General features: G+C 39.0%; 1 protein-coding gene across 1 annotated transcript in view; it reads left to right on the forward strand.

The window, feature by feature from the left end:
• Positions 1 to 20,893, forward strand: part of CUBN (cubilin) — a 144,306-nt gene that overhangs the window by 79,068 nt on the left and 44,345 nt on the right. The window contains exons 33-48 of the mRNA XM_066562336.1: positions 885 to 1,001; positions 3,262 to 3,375; positions 4,976 to 5,104; positions 5,387 to 5,519; positions 8,397 to 8,602; positions 9,514 to 9,695; positions 11,394 to 11,583; positions 12,122 to 12,319; positions 12,652 to 12,798; positions 13,651 to 13,841; positions 14,130 to 14,313; positions 15,636 to 15,810; positions 16,834 to 17,012; positions 18,853 to 19,062; positions 19,364 to 19,504; positions 19,907 to 20,088. Of these exons, the coding sequence (XP_066418433.1) occupies positions 885 to 1,001; positions 3,262 to 3,375; positions 4,976 to 5,104; positions 5,387 to 5,519; positions 8,397 to 8,602; positions 9,514 to 9,695; positions 11,394 to 11,583; positions 12,122 to 12,319; positions 12,652 to 12,798; positions 13,651 to 13,841; positions 14,130 to 14,313; positions 15,636 to 15,810; positions 16,834 to 17,012; positions 18,853 to 19,062; positions 19,364 to 19,504; positions 19,907 to 20,088 (2,678 nt within the window). The remainder of the gene's footprint in view (positions 1 to 884; positions 1,002 to 3,261; positions 3,376 to 4,975; positions 5,105 to 5,386; positions 5,520 to 8,396; positions 8,603 to 9,513; positions 9,696 to 11,393; positions 11,584 to 12,121; positions 12,320 to 12,651; positions 12,799 to 13,650; positions 13,842 to 14,129; positions 14,314 to 15,635; positions 15,811 to 16,833; positions 17,013 to 18,852; positions 19,063 to 19,363; positions 19,505 to 19,906; positions 20,089 to 20,893) is intronic.

Here is a 20,893-nt window from a genome sequence, read left to right on the forward strand (position 1 = left end):
AGGCATTTCTGGCTAACAGTGGTGAGAGCCTGAACTGTTCAGCTTTCTCAGAACACATTTACTGGGTTCAGTAGTGCACAAACCATGTCTGGTGAGTGAGTGCTCCCTGCCTAGGATGTTAGCAACCCAGCTTCCCTCTTCCTAAGAAAACTCAATTAACTAAGTCCCATCTTTTGTTAGGTGTTTGAGGCAGCACAGCACAATAAATGAGTCTCACTCTTTGGTACTCAGCTCCTCACCCTGCAGTTTAAAGCAGGTGTGTGTTAAACTCTGACCTGGGCAGTTTATGGGCTGCCAGTGAGCTTAGAGATGAGGCATGGCAGCACTCAGCACTGTCAGCCAAAGTTCTGCAGTCAGTCAAGCTCTGGAGTGTGTGTAACACCTCACACAATTGTAGTTTTGCTGGCACAGCTCACAAGAGGATCCTGCCAATGCAATGTGGGGCCACCCTTGGGTGCTGGAAAGTTGTGGACAGTTATTTATGACTTTTTTCTTCCTAGCTGCCAACATAAACAAATGGCCAGAGAAATGGGTGTTTTGCACTACCCTTAAACCAAGTTATTTTGGCCCCAGGGTATCTCTTCTGGGCTATGAAGAGATGAAAACTATCAGGTCTAAAGTCAGTCTGGCTTCTTACAGATGATCAGCCAGGTGCAGCATGGCATGTGGTCATGAAAGTGCAGCCAGTGCTGGGAACTAATCCTTAAGCCTCTTCTTCTGATTAAATACTATTGCAAATTTTATCCTCATTTCAATGTACCTTGTTACACTTGATGTACCTTGTTACATTTCATGCATTCATTTTCACTACAGAATCTAAGCAAGGTGATTTGTATATATAAATATTTATATATGTATCTATGTTTGTGTGTTTCATTCTAAAGCATGTGGAAGTTTCATAGAGTCAGATTCAGTTGGGGCAGCAATTTCCTCTCCTCTGTATCCTGCCAAATACCCAAACAATCAGAACTGCAGCTGGATTATTCAGGCTCAGGAACCATGTAAGTAAAAACATCTTTTGTAGTTAGTTGGGATGACTAATATCCTCATCTTCTTTTCTGAAATAACAATGCAAAATTCCTCCTTTATTTCTTTAGGAAGTTCTGCTTCCTGGTAGCTGTGAGTGTGTATCTCCCAATCTGTCACAAGTCAGATTTCACTGTAAAAGATTAAGTGCATAGTGAGGAAAACAATCCACAACTTTGTCATCCTAGCCAATTTACTGTGACCCAAGTGTTAAAATTATAAATGAGGTGTTGAATGCCATGTGAAGTTGGATTCATTTGTGAGAAAATCTAAGGGTTTACATATAATTAAAGCACTTGTATTTAGCTGAACTTATTTTGGTCTGGAGTTTTCAAGCTGGAGTTGTATTACATGAAAACTATGCTGTTGACATTAAAAAAATTAGATTGAATAATGAGAAAAGGTACACAGAAATTTCAGTTTCACATACAAACAAAAATGTATAAATAAGCTGTTCTTATGTGCATAGATACACTTTCAGCTATTCATAATTTTACACAGATTTATGATTAATCATAAAACACTGAATATTTTCCATCAAATACTGCTACTACTTTTAATACCCTCTATTACCTTTACATTCTATAAAATTCCTAAAAATAATTTGTATGTGTTAAATCCCATAATAATGTCCTGGTATTCTAATTTAAAATAGCAACTATTCTACTTCAGTTGTACATATTATATTTAGACATTGTTAAAATCTTAGAATGTTTCAATCATATTTATAAGTTTATTTTGCTAGTTTATACAACAAATATCAATTTGCCAAGAAAATATGAAAATATAAATTAGGAGATAAGCAATCTCTTTTTAAGCATAGTTACTGATACAAATAGGATGTCCATGAAAAGGACATCATCTGAGCAGTTCATCATCATCACTTATGTAATGTTTATTTTTAAAGACAAACTTTCCCCGGATTCGTATTGAAAATTCATACATGACTGCTGTCTCCTGAATTACATGAGTATGAGAGGCCATAAAAATGCTGTATGAGAAGCAGTGACTTCCTTCACTTACCAGCACCTCATGCCTCATGTTGCAGCTGCACGTGGTTTCATGCATTACGCTCTATGTAATGCCACTGTTTATGGCATTTCATAAATAAACAGCATGCATACATTGCATTGCATACCCGTGTCTGATAGATTCATCCCGTGGCAGGCCACAGCAGAGATCCTGCTCTGCTTTTACTGGGAAGGCCAACAAGTCTCCTGCTCTGGCCACCCACTGTGTTTTTCGTTTTTGCTGTGTATCCTGAGGACCTGCATTGACAGCTGTGATTGACTGAGCAGGAGGGACACAAAGGATGCAGCTGAATGCCAGCCAGGGCACCCTGCTGGATGCAGCCCGGGGTCTGTGGCTGTCATCTCAGCTTCTTCAAGCCAATTAAGTGGGGCCCAGGGAGAAGCAAAATATTTGTGTCAAATTCAGTTTGGTCAGTGTGGGAGAAAACTTAGTTATCATCTAAATCATGAGACTCTTTCTGACCCACTCAAACTGCATGGAACCCTAAGGCCAGTAATAACTACTGTCCCAGACTGGTGTCAAGACAGCCTCTTTTCTGCCAGCTGTGACTTCACCTTTGTTTATATCAGACAAGCAAGAGTAGTAGGAGAGTCAAAAATACCCTGAATCAGAAATTCACTTTTTCATGATATAGCCTGCAGTCCAAGAGCATGGAAAATCCAATGCTGTACAAGTACAGCTGAGGGTAGTTAATGATCCTTTGACCAGTCCAATTGATGAATATGGAGTGTTGCAATATGATGAAAGAAGCTGCTCTTTCTAAGCCTGGAGCAGGGCACATTTGTCCAGATCTATGATATAGATTGCAAAGGGACAGCAGGTCATGGGTGTATAGAAATAAGTACTGTTTCTGAAAGTCTGTAGGTTTTCCATGTTTTGTTTGCTATTTTTTTCAGTATATAATGAAGTTGCCCAGAAACAAGGACACTTAGATCCATGTATATATGCTAAATCCTCTCCTTCTAATGTTGATTGAACTAGAAAGTACTGAAAGGTACTGAAGGGATTTACCAGGACCTTTGCACTAAAGGTTAATGCACTTAAATCAAATTCATTCAGTATGTAATGAAAAAAAACTACTTCAGATATGCTTTATGGGGACTGATTGACTTCAGAGGAAAAAAAGAACATTTGTTTACATGTAAATATTTCTCTGTGAAATTACTAACTCGTTCCTAAATTTTTACTCTTTGCTCTTGCCAGTCAACCATGTCACACTTTCATTCACTGACTTTGATATTGAAAAAAATGGACAAAACTGTACAACGGATTTTGTGGAGATTTTGGATGGCAATAACTATGAGGCTCCTCTTCAAGGTATTGTACCTTTCCCTTGTGTATTTGATATATATAGAGCTACACCCAAGGTAAGCAGGAGAAGATTTTCTGTTCATGGTCTCCTGCTTCGTGGATTTTCTTTGATAACAGAATCTCCTTGGCCTCTCTGGCCAGAGGAAATTGAGAATGGAGAATAAGTCTTCAGTGTGAATGGCAGAGTTCTCCCAGGCTCTGACTCTGCTCCTGCTAACCAGCAGTTTGGTGTTGACTCCAGCTGCCTTTTCCTTCCTCCTCAGTGGAACAATATTGGGAACCAAGCAATTCAGTTTAAACCAAATTTCCATTTAACTGCTCAAAACCATAACATAACTCACAAGCACAGTAAATAAGCACAGTCCATGCTAAACAGGTAAGGAAGCTGAAGACTTCTGGGAGCAGAAAATGGTTTTTTGTCAAGCCATGGAAAGCCTAATTCTTCTGCTCTTTCCTGAGTTTTTGAAGCTTTCATCTGACTTCTCTGGACTGTACTATGCCTTCAAGTGCCAGGAGCAGCCTGAAGCAGCAAAATTCCCAGCCCTGGTCACAGGGTGGTCCCAACTCTCCTCATATCCCTAGGGCTGCCCCTAATTACTTTCTGGAAAATTCAGAATATCTCTGTCTTATTATGTTCTCCCTTAATCTGTTTTTGTACATGCTCCTTTGTTGGGAGTGGGGATGAAGTCAGTTTAAATGGGTTGTTACTAGGAGCAGGATCCATTTTTTTGTCTCCTATCCTTGGCTTTCACTTGCCAAAAGAACTTTTTAGTTCTTAAAGGGGACATGTAAGAAAGATGGGGAAAAACCTTTTAGAAAGGCATATTGAGATTGTCATGGTTTTAAGCTAAAAGAAAATAGATTTCAATTTCTATTTATTTTCTAGATATAAAGAAAACATTTTTTACAATGAGGGTGGTGAAATACTGCAACAAGTTGTTCAGAGAATTGGTAGATGCCCTGGAAACATTCAAGATCAGGCTGAATGAGGTTCTGAGCTACCAGATCTAGTTGAAGATGTCCCTGCATATTGCAAGGTGGTTGGACTAGATGATCTTTAAAGGTTCCTTCCAACTCAAAGTATTCCATGATTCCAAGATACTAACTGCTGTCTTTTTATTTACTGGAAGATGCCTTTTTGACAGATCATGACCCATATTCCTAATCCCCATGTTACAATCCATTACAGGAGAAATGGTCTGTTATTTTTCAGGTTGGTTTTTTTTCATCAGAAACCAATTGAGTGAAATGGAAACCGCTGTCAGATGTATTTGATAGGTTTTCTTGGGGTTTATTTCCAATTAGGCAGTAACTCCTCATTTTTTTCATTTTCATTGAGGGAACTCAGTGACAGAATAGCCAGCGACCAGGGTGTCTGGAGTGCCAGAGGTCCTTTTTCTGTTAAAAAAATTGCCACAAGAGTTGAGTTTTGGGCAAATGTGATGGAGTATTTCTTTTTTATGTAGATTGAATTGACAACTGCAATTGTGAGCAATGAACATTACTCCTGCTTGTTGTCAGGCATTAACTCCAAATGTTAAATTAGCAGCAGTAATTACATGCTGAACACTTGTGTTTTTTCCCTCCGTGTTCTGCTCTCTTTCAGGCCGTTACTGTGGCACTACTATGCCCCATCCTATCACTTCTTTTGGTAATGCCTTGGTGGTGAATTTCATCTCCAACAATGATATTACTGCCAGGGGCTTCCATGCCACCTATGCTGCATCTTCATCATGTAAGTCCATACAACAGGTGCTACTTCCTTATGCCACTGACTTTTAAGAAAAAGAACAGATCCTTTACCTCTTTTTCTCTCTGCCATTCAATTTTTGAACCTCCCCTGTTGCCCTTCCTCTTTTTGGGCAAGGTCTCAGCAAGTACATCAACAAGCTAAAGAACAAAGAGACAAGGAGAAATGCTTTCTTGATTAGCAAGTGCTCTGTCTCTGTCAAGTTTTTTGTTGGTTTTTTGTTTATGCCATCCTTTCCAAGCCTCTGCTGTCTCTTTCTTGTTGCAGCCTGCGGGGGTACTTTCCACACGGACAGAGGAGCTTTCAACAGCCCTGGCTATCCCGAGCCGTATCCGCCCAACAGCGAGTGTGTCTGGACAATCCTCAGCTCCCCTGGCAACCGGCTCCAGCTGTCCTTCATGTAAATCCATTGCCAGGGGTCATTATTCAGCCTTTGACAGACCTGAAGGAAGGATGCTCTGTGTTTGTTAGGAAATGTAATTACCCGGTGATAAAGCTGAAACATATTTTTAGAGTAACTTGGAAAGAGAACACAGCAGGGGTTAGTGGCAGCTTGCAATCAGTGTTTCCCTGTCTTAGTCCTTGCTTCTGTTAAGGGATATTCAGCATTATATAAATAGGTGGTTTATTATTTGAGCAGCATGAGATGGTGAAGCCAATTCTTACTCACCTATAAACAAGAAGAGGAAATTTAGCATCACTCTGCCTTTTCCTTACAAAGGAAATTCCCTCAATGTAAAGATTCATTTTAGTGTTTGTTATATAGCTGATTAATATAAAGGGCCTAGATATCCCACACATTGTAGGGTTATGCCTCTGGAGGGATTTTGGCACATTTATGAAGTGGGCTGAGGTAAACTTCATGAAATTCAACAAAAGCAAGTACCTAAACCTGGGTCAGGGCAGTCCCAGATGTGCCCACAGATTGGGCAGAGAAGGGATTGAGAGCAGCCCTATAGAGAAGGACTGGGGGTGATGGCTGATGAAAAACTCAACATGAGCCAGCAGTGTGCACTCACAGCCCAGGAAGCCAAAGGAATCCTGGGCTGCATCCAAAGCAGTGTGGCCAGCAGGTCAGGGGAGGATCCTGCCCCTGTCTTCTGCTCTCATGAGGTCCCACCTGGAGCACTGCATATGGTTGTGTTTGCCCCCATTGAAGAAAGACATGGAAGCCACAAAGCTGAAAAGGGAACTGGAGCATCTCCCTTGTGAAGATGGGCCGAGAAAGTTTGGACTGTTCAGGGAAGAGAGAGAGAAGAGAGTGAGAAGAGGAGGACTCTTCATCAGGAACTGCAGTGACAGGACAAGGGACAATAACTTCAAACTGATAATGGACAGGTTTGGATTAGATGTTAGAAGGAAATTCTTCACTGTGAGTGTGATGAGGCACTGGAACAGGTTGCCCAGAGAAGTTGTGGATGCCCCAAACCTGGCAGTGTTCAAGGCCAGATTGGATGGGGCTCTGGGCAATCTGGTCTAGTGGAAGGTGTCCCTGTCTATGGCAGAGGATTTGAAACTACTTGATCTTTAAGGTCCCTTCCAACTCAAAGCATTCTATGATTCTATTTTGAGATTCTAAAATTGATGTTAGATTTTTCAACATTTCTTCAACAGTTAAAGCAGAGGAGCTACAACAGGAATCAGAAGAATATGTGATGGAATCTTGTTTTCCCTTTAGTAAACTAACTTTCCTTTGAACACTTCTGACAAGAAAGTCATGTGGAGAAATATGTGAAGTCCTTTACCAGAGTTGTTAGGTTGTTCTTTACCCATGAGGTAGATTTCTGAGCCTCCTCGTTTCCGGGCATCAAACAGTGGCTGCTGCCAAGAAAGAGAGCACTGACCTTTAGCAAAGCTTATGAAGAATGAGCAGGAAAACAAAACTAACTCTGAAACCTGCATCTGCAATTAATCAGAGCAAAAGGAAAATTTTTCTGGTAACACACTGACTGCATAAGACACAACTTGTTAGGCATGTGCTGATTCACTAATGCAATAAAAAGGACATTCTATTCTTCCACTACTCACTGAAGCAGAGAAAAAGCACTACAGCCTGAAAACATTTTCCAAAATGTTTTCCAAAAGCCTGAGAACAAGTTTCAAAATGTCACAAAATAAGCAGTAACTTTTCAGAAACAACCCAAAATTCTACTGTGAAATAGAAACTTTCAGTGGAACATACATTCCCTTATATAAAGTGACACTGAGTAGATGTTAATTCTTTTTCTTCAGTTACAAATAGCTGAAAGACAAGCTGAAAATACTGAAAATTATTGAGTAATTATGTTAGAAAGCACTATTTTTTAATTTAATTTAGTCTTTGGGGGTTATAAAGTTTTTTTGGCATGAGGCATTAATTTTCTTCAATGTCTGTCTTCCAATGTGAGGGCTAGCTTTAAATTGTTCTGAAATATATCCAGATGAGTGGTTAGAACCATTTCACAGCATGATATGCTGAACACACATGGCTATATTCAAATCTGCAAGGGAGAGATTGTTACCAGACTATCAGAAAGCATGAATATCTAAGGCATTGGTTATTAGAGGCACTCTCTGGAATCTTTGCTATATATTCATAGCCTGCTTCTAAAAACCATGTTGGTTTGTATAAAAGCAATTCACTTAAAATAACAGACAATTTTTAGAATATATTTATCATTCAGCTTGGTGTAATAATTAAGAATTTATAATTTGATTACTATATCTCATTCCTTTTCTAGGGTAAAAAGTACTTTAGAAGAGTTGATAACAATTCTTGTTATTATTTTGCACACCCAGATATGTAAAAGTCAGAGAGGCCAGAGAAACCGTGATATTTTATAATTCTGGAGGAACTGCTAAGGGATTTCTGACCTCTGAGGTGTTAACTGCAACTAAATCAGCAATTGTTTTCTCACCACAGAATGTGCTGAAATAATAGACATATGAAGGGGCTAAAATATTCTCTGCACTCGACACTCACTGGATTTACACGAAAAATCTGGATTATACAGGGCTTTCATGGTTGTTCTTGGAGAACCAAGTAATTTTAAAAGCATTTGAGAACACTTTAAAATGTGTAACTCTGCTCACTGAAGCTCTGTTATAAAATAAGGGGCTGGAAAGTGAGTGCCCTGTATTGGTGGCCTTGGCAGGTGCTGGGGGTTTTGTTGCTGCCCTTTTCCTAAGCCTTACAGAAGGATACCATCTACAGTGGGAGGAATGGCCTGGCAGGCCACACTCTGAAGTATGTGCCAGTCCTGTGTGTGCTAATGCTCTTCTGCTGCTATTGAAACAGAGCATTTCAGCTGGAGGACAGCAATGGCTGCACCAAGGATTACCTGGAGATTCGGGAAGGGAGTGACACAGGGACACTGACAGGACGGTTCTGTGGGAGCTCCCTCCCTTCAAATTATACATCAACTTTTGGACATATCCTCTGGGTCAAATTTGTCTCAGACAGTTCAGGCACGGATGTTGGCTTCAGGGCCACCTTCTCTCACTGTAAGTAGATGTAATTTGATTGAAAACTATTGTTCTTTCATAGTACTTCTGAAATTATTCTAAAAAGGGATTGTTTGGCCCTCTAAAGTCTATTAGAAAATATTTGCTGATGTCAAAAGGTCTGTAAATTCACTTTAAAAATATTTTGTAAAATCTCTACTGAATGTAAAAGAGTGCTCTTAAACATGCCAGAAGTCTATAATATTTATTAGGCAATTGGCAAATTAAGAAAAAGTATTTATTTCTCAGCTTTCTTGTTGTTTTGGTTTTTTTGTTTGTTTTTTTTTTTTGGTGTGACAGTGTCCATCTTCTGGTTTGGATCTTGATGCCATCAACCAGGATTAGAATTAGAAAAAAGGAAATTATGCCAATTTATAGATCCAAAATTTCAATGGACTACTGCCAACATCAGTCTGACTTGCTGCGTGAACAGACTGCTCAAGCTAAACATCCACAGCCATTTTGATTATGCAAGCTAAACTTCTAATAATTTCCCTTCTTTTGAGATTCAACTCCTTTTCAAAATGAATTATCAATTGTTCACACCTCAATGGAGTCAGAACCATTTTTCATCAGAATGTGCACAGGCATTTAAAAAACATTCTTTAATGCTTTTGGGTGGAAATGAACATAAAGCAGTCAGAGTCAGGGGGGAGTTTAGGTGTGCTGTCTTCCTGCTTCCCATACGTATAGACCCATGTGGCTCAAATGGGTAATTTCTTTCAGGAAAGAGAACACTGCAACTCTCAAAACAAGATAATAATTGGAGGGTGCATCTTAGAGCTGTCTGAGATGTCTTACAGCCTTACAGCACTGTCTAGTCCTAAGCAAATTAAGTCAGATGGGTCCCCCAGCTCTTCTTTTACTGTACATAAATTAGAGGCATTAGTTGTCTCTTTCTTGTTTTTCAGTGTTTGGAAATGACATTGTGGGAGAGAGAGGACAAATAGCCTCCCCCCAGTGGCCCAGGAGTTATCCTCCCAATTCCAATTACCAGTGGCGGATAAGCGTTAACGCTTCCCAGGTTATCCACGGCCGGATCCTGCAGATGGATATTGAAAATCATCACAGGTGCCAGTATGACAATCTAAAGGTGATTTCCTTCTGACAAGTTATTTTATTTCCATCAACTTTAGTAAAATGGATGAATAGAGAAACCTACAGGATGAATGGGGAGCATTTCTGAGGGTGTGGTGTGGCTCACTGTTTTTGCTGTGTGGTCCTTTCAATAATTATTATGTATGGGAAGAGTATTATATATTCAATCATATATATTGAATATATTCAATAATATATTCAATTCTATATTCAATAATTATTTATTTATTTATACTCTTTGGCTCCCTAACAGATATTTCCAAGTTTGAAATTTACTGAAAATAAGTCCACAATGGTGCAATCCTGAATATTACTATTAAAGAATTTCAGGTCAGATACCAGACTGAAATTGGCTCCATGCTGGTTCAGTTAAGGACAACAGTGATAGTAACATCTCAATGCTTCTAAAAATAAAGTTATTTTAAAAACTTACAAGGAACAATTCTTGCACCTTCTTTGCACTCTGGATCAGTAATTTGGCTGCTGGTGGTAGAAAGGTGCCTCTTTCCTGCAATTTGATTGTTTCTCTGTACTCCCTCTGTAATATAGTCTAGCCAGGTTAAAAAATAGAATAGTGGAATAGTTTGGAGTTGGAAGGGGCCTTTTACAGCTTTTCTAGTCCAACCCCCCAGCAATAAGCGGGGGCATCTTCAACACATCACTCATAGTGCTAAGCAAAGTGAACAGTAGAGAATACAACTTCTTTCTGAACTTAGCCAACATAACCGCTTAAATAAGGTAAATCACTTCTCTCTTCTTTTTTTTTAAAGTAGGTAATTAATCAATTATAATTTTTTTCTATTTGAGAAAGTTAATACTAGTTCAGTATTTTCAGTTCATTATTAATTTACTGATATTCAAATGTAATATTAGCTCAAAAAGGAAATAAAACTTTTTCTTTCACCTCATGTCATATACTAGCAGCATTTTTTTCTCCTAACTCAGCCTGCCTTTCTTTGTCCCTGTGAAGGCAAAATGAGTTTCTTAAACCAGCTAGACATTTAGTAAGTGTAAATCAGCCTGGTCTTTAATCTCACTCAAGGATCAAATTATTAATGCAATGTTAATGTTTATTTAATAATTCCTAGCTTTCTCTACTGGACATTTTTACTGGGTGGTAGATGAGAAGAACAAAATAAGCTTAAAAGCTGGCAAAGGAGAAACACCTTGTAACCAGACACGATTTTGGGTTATAAATACATAAAATAAAGAAAATATTTCTGTATATTTATCTGATAGAATTCAAAATACATATGTTCCTCAGTGGGTAGAAAAAAGATAAATGAAAGAAAAGAAAATTAATCCTTTTTCTCTCCCCTGCATATCATGGTTTGTTGGTTTTTTTCCCATCAAGAGTAAAAATTGTACCTTTGGACTTTTTTTAAAGTTCTATGTCCCCAAAGAGAAGCCCTGTGATAGCGAATGAGGTGAATTTGATGACTTCCATTCAGATCCTTCTTCTGTGAAAGCTTCACTTTTAACTGCATATAAGTTAAGAGAGAGTTTAACTGCATATAAGTTAAGAAAGAGAGATTTTATTTCCTTTTTATAAGAGAGGTTTCTCTCTAACTTGGATATGTTCAAAGATCCCCCACTGATTGAAAGAGGGTAATTTTCTCCTTGGAAATTTGCTGAGTATGGGGCAGATGAAAATCTGGCTCTGTGAGCAACAGCACTGTTCTTCTCTCTGCAGGTGTATGATGGGTCCACAGTTCATGCTCGTCTTGTTGCAACATACTGTGGTGCAGACCCTGCCTCTTTTGCATCCTCTGGTAGTTCAATGACAATCCAGTTCCAGTCAGATTCCTCTGTGACTGGAAAAGGCTTTCTTTTGGAGTGGTATGCAGTGGATGCTTCTGCTGTTACACAGACCATTGCTAGAGGTGGGTTTTCAGTGAGTTCCACAGCTACAAGTGGTACAGCCAGTGATATACTCAGCTTTACTTAAAGAATTCCAAACAAACTTCCCCTCTAGAGAAAGCCCAAGTTATTAATGAGGGAAAGATTTCAGTGACATTTTAATGAAGCATTTTACTATCTTTTAAAAACAACTTCTAGAAACTCTTAGGTATACTAATTTACAGTGTTCTAAAAATGAGCATGTTGCTAGAGGATCATTTTTCTTTACACAGGTATTTAATTAAATCTAAACATTTGTTATGTTTTCATGGCAAACTATCCCTCTTGAAAAACCATTCTAAATCATTGGCTATTGTGATATGAAACAAGCACAATAGCTTATGTTAAACTGTGGTAGATGCTCTTAGGTATTTTGTTGAAGAATTCCTGCATTACTGTAGCTACACACATAATCACTGTGCCCTCATTGTGCTTTATTATAGGACTGTCATCTTATATTACATTAGGAGTGTATTCAGTCTAAAAAGAGGATGCTTTCTTTTTTTGTCTTATCCATGACAGGCGCATGTGGAGGGTCTGTAACAACTGAAGAAACACCTTCATTCCTCTTCTCACCGAGCTGGCCACTGAATTACAGAAATTTTGAGGACTGTATGTGGCTTATCAGAGCTCCTGGATCCACTGTGGAACTCAATATCCTGGCACTAGACATAGAATCTCACAGCACATGCAACTATGACAAACTTATTATCAAAGATGGTGAGAAGCCAATCTTGCCCTACCCTATCACGGTGCAGTACAGACCCAAGGTCCAAATACCTCAAATTCTCATCTCCACTGAGCTTAATTAATCTAGATAGCAACAGGAACATGCTCTAAAACAGTACTTTTCCTGTATTTTGAGACATTCTTCTAGTTAAAATAAAATTAGCAAAGTCTAGCAAAATATTTGGTGATCTATAAAAATATTTCTAAATCTGTAAGGGGTTAAAGGTCTTGAAAAGCACCTTCCTGAAAGTGTGAGCCACAGCAACAGGCAGGCACACGTGGACTAATTCAGTTTTAACACTAATGTGTTCCTTTCATCCCAGGAGACAATAGCCTTTCCCCAGTACTGGCTACTGTGTGTGGACGAGAACCTCCTGGGCCAATAAGATCAACTGGAGATGCAATGTTCATCCACTTCATGTCTGATGCAAGTGTCACTGGAGCTGGCTTTAATGCCTCTTATTACAAAAGTAAGACTCATTTCTCTTCTCCCCCAGATAAATGTCTGCCTTGCTGCTAGCAATGGCTTAAGAGAGTCTGGCATTGTTAAGAGCTGTCTACAATTTAATTAATTACACACACATATAATTATTCACCTCTCATGAATATGTGTTAATAAATTTCTGACTCTACAAAGCTAAAATTTGCTATTTTTCCAGCAATATAATGCAACAAAGCACGATTCAACCTGACCAGTCACTTCTCAGTAGGAAGAAAAGCATTTGCCTAAGTTTGTAACAGCTCAGATGAAGGGTGAAAGAATGCTTAGCTAAGAGAAAGAAATAAATGACTCAAAGCAGAAAGAGACAAATGCAGGAATCTGTATAAATTCTATCAGGAATGTCAGCAATTTCCAGCAACAGTCCTCCCACATGAACTCAGGAATGATGACAGATTCCTGAATGGGCTGAGGCACCAGGAAAGTATTCAGGCAACAGTGACAACTGGGCAAGTTTTTCTGACTGGCAGCTGGAGTAGATGGCAGTGCTTTGGTCCATGGCTAGGAGCAATCTCCTCAGACAGGGTAATGATAAACTCATGCTATGGGAGGTCTTTGACATTGCTGCCTGCTTATTCATCTGCTACGTCTGAGAACAGTCTCACGAATTTTGATGTCTTCTTGAAATCTATAAGCTTCTGATTTGGGAGATCATTCATCATGTGCATTGCTATATGCCCCTCAGCTCTTCATACACTCATTCCAAAATTTATTTTAACCCAGCACATCTTTTAGGAGACAGGGTTTTTCTCAAAATGAATAGGTGAATAGTTGACGCTTTTGGGTTTTTCTCTTTGCTTCAACTTTTATCTTTTTTTTTCAGGTTGTGGAGGCTATTTGCACACAAGCAGGGGTGTGATAACATCCCCCAACTACCCTCAAAACTATTCTCCTAATCTAAATTGTTCCTGGCACGTAGTGGTAGCCACTGGATCTATCATTGCTGTTCATTTTGAACAGCCTTTCCAGATTAAGAGTGAGGACACTTCCTGCATCCTTGGAGATTACATAGAGGTGAGGTTATTGGCTGGGTCACCAAACCCTCAAAGCTATTAAAGCTACTGAATCTTACAGATTTATGGGTCAGTAGAGCAGCTCAAAATGTCATGGTGTGCAACCACCAAAAGAGAAATACCAAAGATATTTCTCTCTATCTCTCTCTCTCTCTTTTTTTATTAATATGCATTAATTAATAACTAGTTTATTAATTTCCCCTGCGTCTGGAAGTATTAAGATGGTGTGTGCACAAAGTTTACATTCCAGGGCTGTTTGCTTGAGTAACATTAGCAATTTCTGTTTTAGCTGAAGAATGGGTTAGATAATGCTGCCCCACCTTTGGTGTCTGCAAGAGGGAATGGACGTTTTTGTGGAAGCAGCCCCATCTCCACCATGTACACCACAGATAATCAGCTGTTTGTCCACTTCACTTCTGACAGTAGCAATGAGGGTCAAGGATTCAAACTGAGATATGAAGCTAAGAGTCTAGGTAAGTCTAGGTAACAAACTTAAATACTTCAACTTATACATATGTAACTTATAGTTTGTCCTCTTGAAGGATATTTTTGTTCAAAGTCCCAACCCTGGTACAATCGGATGTCTGCAAAAATGTCCTGTACTGCATGACTTCTGATCTGACACTCAGATTTCTCCTTTTTAAAGAGTATTAGCTCAGGCCACAGAACCTGAAAATATTAAAGATAGATTAAGAAAAAAAGAAGAAGGAAAAAAAAAAGAGACCCTTTAGTAGGGAAGTAGCACCTACAGTTAGGAAGAGATGTAAAAATTCATACAGGAAAGGAAAATCTCCTGGAAACAAGAACTTTATTTTGAACATTTAGTACCCCATGCAAGCGCTCCATGAAGTCAGGAGCTTTTCAGGGTAGTGTGTCTAGAAAGGTGGCAACATTTCTCACAAGATTTACTCCCAGCTGAGAAAATAACATTAATTGCCAAAGCTAACTTCTTTGAAAGAATGAACAAAATAGAGACCAGGTCCCAAGAGGAAATCACAAACTTGGCATTTGCAGTTATCCCACTGTGTTCATAACAGATGCCGCTTGGCACACCTGGAGACCTGTTAAACAGAATATCTAAACAACTAAGGCAACCTGTCAATCAGCTCAAATCTTTAAGTGCTTGATTTCTGCCTATTTTCCCTGCTGCCTCAAAGAATTAGCATTACTTCAGAGAATTCATGAGGAGAATAGGTGAAGCTGTACAATAGCATTTCTACCACTTCAATTCATGGAGCCCGAGTAAAGCCCCAGGTTAACCAGCACTGCTAGAATGTAGAGGAGTTTAGGACAAAAAGGTTCTAGTCAAAATAAAGATATTTTTGTCAGGTAAAGGACCTGAACAAACATTCATGTTTGCTCTGACTGGCATTCCTCACACATTCATCATTATCTCAGACATTTCAGTTCTTGAAAAGTAGAAGTTGGGAATGATTCACAGATATATTGATGGGTCTGACTTGTGGGCTTCCTAGCTCTTGGGAATTGGCATAGGAACAAGGCAAGAAATATGTTTTTCGCTCATTTTATAAGCAATGCAAGGAAGAAGTAAGAGCAGTTCAATTCAGGACCCTGAACATTTGGGAATGAGAATGGGTAGGCAGGAGCACAGGAGTAGAGGATTCTACTGCATTAAAATGCTTTTCCACAGCAAGCAATAAAATGCATTTGTTTTTTTATGCGACTATATGACATCAAAAGGAAGCTCTGTTGGAATATAGTGATAAGTCATTTTTTGATGCCTCACCCATTTCCTTTTCATGTTGTTTTTTACTGGTGATCTTTTCTTTCCCAGCCTGTGGAGGGAACATTTATGTCAGTGATTTCAACCCCAGTGGATACATATCTTCCCCCAACTACCCGAGCAATTACCCTCCTCATGCTGACTGTGTCTGGACCATAACTGCTCCCAATGGACATGCAGTAGAGCTGCAATTTGAAGATCAGTTTTACATTGAACCTTCACCAAAGTATACATCCACATTGTTTTGCCTATTTTTCTTCAGACTCCATTCTGATTTTTCTTTCTCTGTTACTTTGTCTAATTCCTCCCAGAGAACAAACACTTCTATATTTAAAATCAAATGGTGTTAAGAAATTTTTGAGAGATCACTGAAGCTATCAGGTCATTGGCTTACATTCCTAGGACGTTGCTGTGCATAAAAGAAACTAGTATGACAGAAAAAGTGGAAACATCCATGATAGGAACGTGCTTTCGGTGAAGTCTATGCCCCATAGTTCTTTCATATTCAGGTTTTCAGTAATTTGAACTCTTGGGTGCTTTTAAAGCCACCATATCACTTTGCCTCCCTCCTCCATTGCCTGGCAGCTGGTTTGCCAGGTGTCTACACATTTTGCACTCCCTGTCTGGACCATAAGACAAGGTTATTTTCCAGCTGATGTAGCTTCATTTGTAGGGGCTGTAAGGCAAAGGTGAGCCTGTGAAACCATATCCAGGAAAAGTAGTGAAGGATGGAGAATCCCAAAGGTCTCCTTTCTGGTATCCAGGACACTGCACCATTCTGAAGGCAAAGCTTATAGTTAAGATATTTTGCGTCTTTGTATGCCCACATAATTAGACCCCAGAAATGCATTTTTATTCTCTTAATCTCTCTTCTTGTTGTCCCTTAATTCAACACTTCTCCATGAGACTAATAGGGAATATTTGCTGAATCTGAATCCTGCCAATAAAATGTATTTATGATCACAACTACTTCACCAGTGCTGCTCATATCCCTATCCAGAATTTGCTCCTGTCAGATCTGATCTGATCATAGACTGAGTTTTAGATGAGTCTTTCTCAATGTTTCTAGCACTTATTTTAATTCAATTATTACATAACTGCAATAAATTATGATCTTCTTGATTCTGTCCTGGTTACACTGCATGGAAACCAATCTAATTCACTACAGCTTCATGCTTTTGTGCACTTACTGGAATGATTTTGAACCACTACTGCCATACACTGAAAAGAAAATTGTCTCCTCTTCCAGCTGCACTTCCAGTTACCTCGAGCTGCGCAGCGGCGCTGACTCCAGTGCCCCCCTCATTGCCAAGCTCTGTGGAGGTTTGAGGCCAGGCTCACAGAGATCTTCAGGAGCTGTCATGTACCTGAGGTTCAGGTCTGACAACAGCGCCACACACGTGGGATTCAATGCTAAATACTCCATTGGTAATGCTTGCATTTGTCAGTTTCTATGATTTTAAAGAAGATTTTGGTTTCAAGTGTTAGACTTTTGTAATAGGGCTCAAATCAGACCTCTGGGATGGGCTGACAGGAACATGCCTCTTTCAGTTACTGTTAGAGCTAAGGCATCAGAAAATCAGCATGTTCTGCACCTGGCAAGAGCTGAAAATTAGGGGAATATTAATAAGAAAGAGCTCATAGACCAGCAGTAGCAGGAACAACCACTGGATAACCACTTGCCAAAGCCAGTTGTCAAAGGAGCAGTAGGAAAAAGGTCAGTGTGGATAAAATCATGTAACATGTTTGATTTTCAGCCTGCAAACTTAGTGTCACTTTCATGAGCAGGGTTCTGAAGGGGAATGTGAAGATCAGTTGAGAATTGGCAGTAGAATAACAAATTAGGAGCTTCTCTATGTAAATGTAAATAAATATATAATAAAGCTGCTAGATAAACAGGGGCAGCATAATAATGGACTGGAAAAGGAATGAGCTATGAAAACCATTATTTGCCATCTGGGAAAGAAATACTTTAGTTACTTGTTCTCAAGCTGCAAAGAGTTAGAAAGCAGTAGAAAAAAATTTAAATACAAGAAAAAATAGTTCTTGATCAGATTCAGAATTATGATACTTTTTTGGGTTTGATAATGTTAATGATCTTCAGAACATATCAGGACACTGCACTGGTATCATCAAAAGCACAGGCTATCCTGACCTTCATTATGTTAGTATCACTTATATAGGAAAGCTTAGGACTGTTAATTTCTCAAAGGCAAAGTAGTGAAATAAATTGTTTTAAACAGAATTTTGCTCATTGCATTAGATCTGAAACACTAAAGCCAAAATAGAGTGCTATCATATTTCTGAACTTAAAAACTGAAGAAGCTTGCATATATACATATATTTATTAGTATATGAAGCCATAATTTACATTTAACTGTAACAGATTTGCAGTATCTTAGCTGAATGCCAGTCATCCTGAAAGAAAGCACTAATGACTCACAGAACTGACCATATGAACACAATTGTTACTGCCATGGAAAGATTGTAACTAACAGACAGAATCCACTAAAAAAAAAATCCACCTGGGAATTAGTTTTTCATAGAGTCATAGAATATCCTGGTTTGGAAAGGAACCACAAGGATAATCAAGGTCCAGCTCCTGGACCTACACATGACCACCCCCAGAGTCACACCATATGCCTGTAAGCACATGTTTACTGTATGCCTTACTACTACAAACTTATGTTTGCAGGTAGTGCAAAGAAATGAGTGTTCAGAGAGAGACAATTAAAAATTATTAGCTGTTTTACACACTGTGCAGTGCTTACTCACTAAGGCATCAGAAGGAGTGAATGGGAAGGGATGAAAGGAAAAAGGAATCTGAACTACAACTGTTGACCCAAACCAGAAGTCAACTTGTGTCTGTCATAAAGAATTGAGATCCACACTTAGCAAATTTTATTTATTTTTAATTTACCTGTTACATGTTTGCAAGGTTTTCTGGTAAATATGGACATAGATAGAGATTAGATTGAAAACTGTGAGTTTATTCAAATTATAAGAGGTATGAAAGAGAGGAAGGGATGTCTGCAATGGCAGGGTGTATGTGGGTATGGGGAGGGGTGTGAAAAAAATAAAACATAACAGCAACCAGGACTGATTGTTAGATTGAGAACATGGAAGATTTTTAATTGGAAGGTAATTCCTGTCTTATTACCACAGTTAGAGAACAAGTCAGTTGTACCTTACCTGTAAGTTTTACTTAGGAGAAAGATCATCTCTGTGACGTTCTTTAGTCAACTAAATAATATTCTTCCTTTTGCAGCTCCCTGTGGTGGGACAGTGGTAGGACAAACAGGCATCATCGAAAGCACAGGGTATCCTGACCTTCATTATCAAGACAACCTGCTGTGTGAATGGTTTCTGCAGGGTCCCTGGGGCCACTATCTTACCATCAGACTAGAAGGCCTAGATATTCAAAGCTCTGCTGAGTGCACAAATGACTTCCTGGAGATCCGAGAATACAACGCTTCTGGTCTGAGAATTATTTCAGTGTTTGTCTTCCCCTCCCTAGTACTACTAGGAAACCTCACCTGAGGATCCTGAAAGCATTTCCCTTTGGGTATAAAGTGAGCCTTTTCAATGTGCAGTATTTGCTTGTGTCTGCCTTGCTTGATGGCGCAAAGTAAGGCAAACAAAACCCTTCTATTTGCCAGCAATAACTCAATTCCACTAGTTTACTTCTGCCTGTCCAGTTAAATTGGAAAGTGACCCTTCAATAGAAATATGAATAAAATATTGATATAAATTTCTCTTTCTCTATGTGATTTTTGCAGGAAATTTGTTGGGCAGGTACTGCGGTAATACTCTCCCTCATGCTGTGGACACCTCTGACAGTTTTGCCTATGTCAAGTTTGTCACTGATGGATCAGTCAATGCCCGGGGATTCAGACTGCGCTTTGATTCCAGTACTGAAGGTTGGATTTGTAGAGTTCAAATATACTCTCAGGGAGCAACTTATACCACAGACCATAGTCAGAAATGTCTCAGTTTTGCCACAATGAGAGGCTTCTATCATATGGCATCAAAGCCTGTGGGTCACCCAGGCTTCTGAAGCCTGGGATGAGCCCTTCAGAGAAGGAAATGTTAACAATTAGACTAAAAGGAGTTGCTGTGGTCAGTTAGTACTCGGCTGCTTTTATGACTGAGTGATAAAGACTGGCAGGAACTTGGCTGTTTAGACAAATACATGGACAGAGTAGGGGATCAAATCCTCTCAGGATCTCTTTTTCTCACAGTATTGTTTTGGGGGTTTTTTTGCTACAATTCTATAAGCAATGCTTTAGTCTGAGAAGTGTACCAATATTTGGATCTTTCAGAATGTGGTGGGGATCTTACTGCACCTGTTGGAACATTTACTTCACCCAACTATCCCAACTTATACCCACATAACCGAGTGTGTGAATGGAGGATCACAGTGGAAGAAGGCCGACGTGTCACCCTAACCTTTAATGACATGAAAACTGAAGAGCACTGGAGCTGCTCATCAGATTATGTGGCTGTGAGTATTGGGTGTAGAGTCAGAAACTGCTCCTCCTAATCCCTTTGTAGAGAATTAAGGAATGTAATAAAGCTGAAAAGTCACTTACAGGTCTATGTATGGTTTTTAGACAAATCGTAATTTAATCTGGGGAAAGCAGATAAATGAGAGAAAGTTATTTCTGTAGAGCATCTAAACTCATCTCCTTGTTTTGGAGTATGGAAATTTTGAAATTGTGGCCCAGGTAGAGTAGAAGGCTTAAAGGAATCATTGGAGTTGTCTTTTTATCAACAATTTAAAAAAACTCTTGGGTTTTTGAAAGCTTTCAATGTCTCTTTTCTGGGAAAACAAAATCCATCAATCAGTTCTATTGACTTAGCTGGTTTTATTGACTTAGGAAGTATCTACTGCTGTTTTTATTTTCTGCTGTCCACTAAAAAAAAGTAGAAAAAGACAGGGATTGCAACAAATGGGTGTATCATGGTTTGATGCTGGCACAATGCCAGTGTTCTTTATGAAAATCCACTCTTTCTGGTTTTTGCTGTGAGATGTGACTAGGAATAAGCAAAGCAGGCTCTCACTTAGAGATAAAGAAAACTTTATTAACTACACTACAACTATATGTAAAAAGGAACACACAAGAAAAATAAAACTTTACAAATACATTTCCTCCTCCCCACACCAAATTTCTAATATGTCTATCTTTCAAATTTCAACTCTCGGTCTAGCACTACCCTTCAGACAATCAGTTCTCAGTTCATCAAGAGGAGAGGAGTCTTTCTTGTGCTATAGGCTTTCCTTGGAAACACTGTTGAAACTTCGTGTG

This window comes from Molothrus aeneus, chromosome 1 (assembly GCF_037042795.1).
Source record: "Molothrus aeneus isolate 106 chromosome 1, BPBGC_Maene_1.0, whole genome shotgun sequence".
In the NCBI taxonomy this organism is placed as follows: Eukaryota; Metazoa; Chordata; class Aves; order Passeriformes; family Icteridae; genus Molothrus; species Molothrus aeneus.